The sequence below is a fragment of the Pleurodeles waltl genome, chromosome 7 (genome assembly GCF_031143425.1).
Source record: "Pleurodeles waltl isolate 20211129_DDA chromosome 7, aPleWal1.hap1.20221129, whole genome shotgun sequence".
Classification (NCBI taxonomy): domain Eukaryota; kingdom Metazoa; phylum Chordata; class Amphibia; order Caudata; family Salamandridae; genus Pleurodeles; species Pleurodeles waltl.
The window spans coordinates 356,618,994-356,625,582 of NC_090446.1; the positions used below are offsets into that span (position 1 = coordinate 356,618,994).

Genomic DNA, 6,589 nt, shown 5'->3' on the forward strand with positions numbered 1-6,589 from the left:
CCGTTCCACTTAAATCAAACAGTAGAATTACCAGTGTTCTTCCCACAACCAGATTCTGTAGCTGAAAGAGCACTACATACATTAGACATCAAAAGAGCACTAATGTACTATATTGACAGAACGAAACTAATTAGAAAAACAAAACAACTATTTATTGCCTTTCAAAAACCTCATACAGGAATTCAATTTCAAAACAAGGCATTGCTAGGTGGATAGTTAAGTGTATTCAAACCTGCTATCTCAAAGCAAAGAGAGAGCTGCCTATTACACCAAAGGCACACTCAACCAGAAAGAAAGGGGCTACCATGGCCTTTCTAGGAAATATTCCAATGAACGAAATATGTAAGGCAGCAACATGGTCTACGCCTCATACATTTACCAAGCACTACTGTGTAGATGTGTTAACTGCACAACAAGCCACAGTAGGTCAGGCTGTACTAAGAACATTATTTCAAACTACTTCAACTCCTACAGGCTGAACCACCGCTTTTGGGGAGATAACTGCTTACTAGTCGGTGCACAGCATGTGTATCTGCAGCTACACATGCCATCGAACGGAAAATGTCACTTACCCAGTGTACATCTGTTCGTGGCATGAGTCGCTGCAGATTCACATGCGCCCACCCGCCTCCCCGGGAGCCTGTAGCCGTTTAGAAGTAGATCTTCAACATTTGTACATTTGTAAATATATTACTTTAACCTTTATTATGTACATACGTATTCATTCCATTGCATGGGCACTATTACTAACATACACAACTCCTACCTCACCCTCTGCGGGGAAAACAATCTAAGATGGAGTCGACGCCCATGCGCAATGGAATCGAAGTGGGAGGAGTCCCTCGGTCTCGTGACTCGAAAAGACTTCTTCGAAGAAAAACAACTTGTAACACTCCGAGCCCAACACCAGACGGTGGACTGTGCACAGCATGTGAATCTGCAGCGACTCATGCCACGAACAGATGTACACTGGGTAAGTGACATTTTCCATATATATATATATATATATATACATATATATATATATTCATATATATATATTGTCTTTTGGTAGTCCTGAGTCCTGTTAACAATTATTTTGGGTGTGCAAAGTTTTCCTCCATAATCGGTGTGTGGACTTTATTGGTATGACATGTCTGTCCTTCTAAAACCTATTTGAAAATACCCTTGAAATATAGTATATTTTGACCAGCGCACTCTGGAAAATGAAGGGTGCAACATCCAATAAGCTTTCAGAAATATATTTGGTTCTTCCAGAAGGTGACTATCTGGAGTCATGGTGCAGCTTGAGCAATTCTAAATTTCTGGGGATTGTGCAAAAAACTGAATTCCGTCCCTGCAGCACTTCTGGTCTAGAAAGTGTCTTTGTCCCTGGGATGTATTTGAGCTGGCAGTGCCCCACAGTGATTTAAAGACCAGCCGTTCACCGCTGTAATTGATAGGTTGCAAGTTTGAATCGTGGCGAACCAGCTGAGGCATTGGTCATGAAGGGGCTGGTAATTCTTTTTTTGCAGCAGACTACCATTTTCAACGTTAAGTGAGATTTTTAGCACACATGCAACATTGTACACCATGAATTGGAAATAACTGGCAACGTTGGTGCATTGTGGCGCTTTCTGAGGTGTGAAGCTCAAAATTAATGTAAATTGTGCACCTATTAATTTGTACAACCTGCGCAAATTAGGAGTTGCACAATTTGCATCCACATTTTGTGGGACCGTTGTGATTGTATTGTATTGTATTGTATTGTATTGAGTATTTATAAAGCGCATTCCGGCCCGAGGGCATCGAAGCGCTAACTGGGTGAGGCGAGTCGACTAACAAGGGGACTCCCAAACTTATTGCGGAAAAAGCCAAGTCTTGACCAGTCTCCTAAATGTTAAATAATTGTGTTCTTGCCTTAGGTCCAATGGTAAAGAGTTCCAGATTTTAGCAGCCACGATGGTAAATGCTCTATCTCCCCACTTTGCCTTCTTAGTGCGGGATGTTTGGATTCGATAGGCAAAGGCCGATCGCAACAGCCTATTAGGCCTGTACCATTGCAGCTTAGTGGTTAGAGCCTTAGGCTCAATCCCATTGACAGCCTTGTGAGTGATGCAGAGAGCCTTAAAATAGAGCCGCTGGACTACCGGAAGCCAGTGTAGGTCTCTACGGCACCTCTTAGCAGAGGCCCCGCGAGGCAATTTCAATAAAAGCCTAGCAGCAGTGTTCTGCATCAACTGTAGCTTGTTCAGTGATTCTTTGTCCAGGTTGACCAGAAGCGCATTCCCATAATCCAATCTGGAAATGACTAGAGCCAAAATGGCAGTAGTTCTGCAGGGTTGTGGAATAAAAGGAAATATTTTCTTTAATTTCTTCAAAGTCCACATACAGGTCTTGATTATCTGGTTGACCTGAGGTTTGAATGACAATTGATCGTCAAACAGTAATCCTACATTTCTTGAGGTAGACCGTGGCACGGGGAGAGTTACACATTCTTCAGGCCACCAGGTGGGAGACCAGTGTTCCCTCCCAATTCCAAAGCACAGAATCTCAGTTTTTTCGCAATTAAGTTTCAGCCAGTTCGTCTTCATCCAGTTATTCACGGCTGTCATACAGGCGTTGAAGCGGATGGCCACTTCCTCCAGATCTTTATTAATAGGGATAATAATCTGAGTGTCGTCTGCATACGAAGTAGGAATAAAGCCGAAAGAGCGAACCAACTCTGCCAGCGGTGCCACGTACACATTAAACAACGTAGGGCTGAGGGAAGAGCCCTGAGGGACCCCACACGGCAAGAGGTAGGCTGGGAATCTGAAGTCACCGCTGCTGACTGTGGCCCACCTATCTGATAGAAAGGATTCGATCAGCTTGAGAGCCTGGTCTCTAATGCCTACCTGATAAAGACGGTCTAGCAGAATGTGAGGGGCAATGGTGTCAAATATTATTCTGATTCTTCAAGATAAGTAAATTGAGTACCACTAAAATGGATCGAAAAAACACCTGTTATTTGTAATGCTTTGAAATATCAGAAATGCAGTATGGAGCGCTATTTTTAAAAAAAGTTATTGTTAAGGAAGGGTTCTTAATCTAAACACGTTTAGGCCTTGACTAACAATCAGAAGTGGGTAACAGGAAAGAACTACTTTGCACTGAGATTCCTTTGTGTTTGCTTTTTTCTTGTAGATGAATTTCTTCAGGCAGATGCTGAGTTCCTTCAAGCTAGAGGTCACCTTGTGAAGAGAGTCGATTCCTTATCAGTGGTCCATGGAGCTAGAAGAAGCAATGACCTCATTATTGGTGTCAAAGATCCGAGGAGCGCTGACGCGGGAGCTGCTACAGTACTCTAGGCTTTGAAACGTGTTAGTGTGTACACCACATCGCGCCAGCAGCACTCCAGACCAGAATTGGATGATTTGCACAATACTCACCCTAGCACTTTTCATCTGGGCATGTGAGACGCAGTGTGTTCTGTGGTTGTTGGAAATTGTTGCCTGTGCCTCATAGTATCATTCTAAATTGGATCTTTATTGCCAAGCCCATGGTAATGCATGGCGGATACCCAGGCCCTTTAGCCAGACCAAACTGACTACTACTTTCAAATGCATTGCTTCCATGATAGCACTACAATCAATGGTGCAGTCACTCTGCACTCGTTTACTTTTTTAGAATGATCCCTTTAACAATATTGTTGTGCTCGGAGTTCAAACTCAGCTGTTTATTTCCTAGTGGCTATTGCTGGCAGCAGTCTTCTGGAAATGAGGAGTCTAAGTTAACTAAACTGTTGCAACGATTTTATTTTATCTAAATTCCTGTCATCTGTTTTAAAGCTGTAAAATGAATACGCAGTCAAATAAGACTTCATAAACTGCAGTGGCACAAAGTACTTATAAATGTCAGATTTACATAGGAGACAAACAGGGGCCAACTGCATGGTCTACAGTTTTTGGCTGTATGCTTTCATGATGAGTACGCCAGTTATGAAGACGTGTTTGCTGAAGCTGGCAGGGCTGAATACCTGCATGTTGAAGGTGTAGCAGTTACACACAAGGGCAAGCAGTGTTTGCCATTTTGTGATATCGTGGTGGAGACCTGCAATCTCACAGTTCCAACAATCACTGCAATGTCTGTGCGTGGACAACATCTCCTGAGAGAGCTCGTCTTGGGAGCTGTGGTAAACCAACGTATGTGATACAGGTAGTGCAAACCACAATACATTGGGTGATTGTAGCCAGTTAGTGCCAAAGCTTAAAAACATGGCCCAATACCATAGGCAGACCAGTGGTGCCCAAGCCAGTTCACCACCCTGGCTTGTAGGTGGATGCATTTCTTTATGTAGAATAACAAGCTGTCTAGTGGTGACATTGCACAGCAGCAGCTTAGTGGGTGTATATATGGTTCTGTTAACTTGGGGTTGGTGTGATTGAACAATTCTTCTGTCATGACGTCACTCTAACCTTCCATTATGTACCCAGATAATTCTGTAGCATCCTGCAGGCTGTTCCCATTTTATCGTTGATATCAGTCGCCTGATGACTTGTGCCACTAGTGCATGGTACAGACCTGCTTGCTTTTTTTCGTGAATTGATTTTGTGACTTTGACATTCGCTGCTGCTTCTTACTTAAGAGATTAGAATGCTGTAGCCAGCTGCTGAACCTGAACACCTTAGAGGCAACAGTGTTTTCGAGTTTTCTTAAGTGGGTGTAATCATCAACTTCTCTCCTCAGAAGGAAGCCTAATCATGGAATTTATTATGGTGGGGGGGGCAGTAGGCTGGGTTGCTGCTTGAGTAAGGTACTGCTACTCTGACAACCGTGGATGGTTCCATGACTCCATGACATGATTACAATGTACACCACCGTGTATTACAGTGTACTCCATCCACCACCGTGTGTTGCATGTGCCTCAATAGTGTGGCAGTAACATTTTACCAGCGGTCCTCCAACATAGTTGCATCTATTGCACAGTTAGTTACTTTGGAGCGTGTTTCTTGTAGAAAGATATGCAGTATAAATGGAAACCACGTGGCAGAGGTTTCTTGCGATTACCCACTGTAGCCTATTCTTGGCCATTCAGCCTTAAGGAAATCATGATTTTTGGACTGGCCAGTGTGACCATGTCATTTTTGGAACCCTTTGGCCATGTCACTGGTATTATTACCGGCCTGGGGCACTAATCGTTCTGGGAATCCTGTCATAAAAAAGATCATGTTTACCTTCTCTCCCTCTCGCTTGGTTGGGATTTTAAGTGTTTTTTTAAAAAACTGTGAATAAAGCGGAATTAAAAATACTTCAGTCATCTAGGATACATTTGTTTAAATCCTAGGAGACTCATGAAATGTTTTTAAGCGCCTTGGTCTCAAAGTAACTTGCACAACATTGAGCATCTTTGTCTCTCAGTTGTAGAAATGCATCTGACTTTGAAGCTCACCAACTCTTCTTTTTATTGTGCATTCTGTCACTTGTAATTTTGCCTATTCCATTATAAATGGAGCACCACATGTGAATGGAAGGTACTGTTGGACTCATTTAAAGTGTGACAGCCTGCCAGACTTGGAGATCCCCACCTGCCTGTCAGGGATCTCTGAGCCTTAAATGTATCTACCTGTGCAGCAGGTGCACTCGAGGCTCAGACGAATGCAAATCATTTTTTGGCCTACTGGAATGTTTTCTGTTTTTATTTTATTGGTTTTGTTTTACAAACACCTAAACTGTTAAGAGTTATGCGTGAAAAACAAAATACCCTGACACCAGTGAGTTTTCCCATGAATGGGCCATTGTTTGTTTTACCTGCCTGGCTCCACCTTGCAACGTATGGAAAAGTCAGTCACAGTTGCCCACCCCTGCCCAGGGCAGGCATGATGAATGGACGCACCATGTAATATGCTAGAGGGCCTTTGCTTGATTCATAAGTGTTGAGTATTCAGAAGACAGAAATAACTTTCTGGAAATGTATTCTAAGATAATTAAGAAAGGGTGGCTAGATTGACCGAAACGCAGCCTATGCCTTGTTAGATGTATAACGTGCAGGATTATGTCAGTATGAGGAACTAGAATTTAAAAAACCTCACAAATGAAGTAGTTATGAGAAAAAGAGATGTTCAGAGCTCGTTTTTGTCATGGCAAAAGAATAAGTATTAAGTTGAGGTAAGGTCAGCGTACAGGTAAGGGAGGGCGAGGTTTAGGAGTACACTCAAGGTTTGGTTAAGGGTGGGGTTCAGAATGGTAATGGTAAGGGTTCATCTGATTCAGGGTTATTGTCATTATTCTTTTTTCTATCTTATGTTAGAGATTTTACATAACTAGGGATTCTTCATTTTGGGTTGGGCATTATCATTATTGTCATTAAAGCTTTATTCACTCTCACATAGATTCTCATATTCATGGTTATCAAGATAAAAGATGCTCTCTCGACACTGAAATGTTGGTCCAGTATGACTTTTCCATTGCTGTATATAAGATTTTATATTAGTTGCTCATAGCAGGATCCCAGTCATTCATTATACCAAAAATGAGGGTTAGGTGAGAGCATTACATATTAGCAATGCTTAATGTTGGATGATAACTGCGTTCGGAGAAGGTAGTCCTAATGCCTTTTATTAATGCATGT

The 6,589-nt window shown here is 42.4% G+C and overlaps 1 protein-coding gene across 2 annotated transcripts in view; it reads left to right on the top strand.

Moving 5' to 3' along the window:
* Nucleotides 1–6,345, top strand: part of GGT7 (gamma-glutamyltransferase 7) — a 213,605-nt gene extending 207,260 nt beyond the window's left edge. The window contains exon 15 of one of the 2 annotated variants that reach the window (XM_069243797.1): nucleotides 3,166–6,345. In XM_069243797.1, coding sequence (XP_069099898.1) covers nucleotides 3,166–3,329 — 164 coding nt within the window. In that variant the 3' untranslated portion in view covers nucleotides 3,330–6,345. The remainder of the gene's footprint in view (nucleotides 1–3,165) is intronic. The other variant, XM_069243798.1, reaches the window with a different exon arrangement.
* The last annotated feature ends 244 nt before the right edge of the window (nucleotides 6,346–6,589 follow it).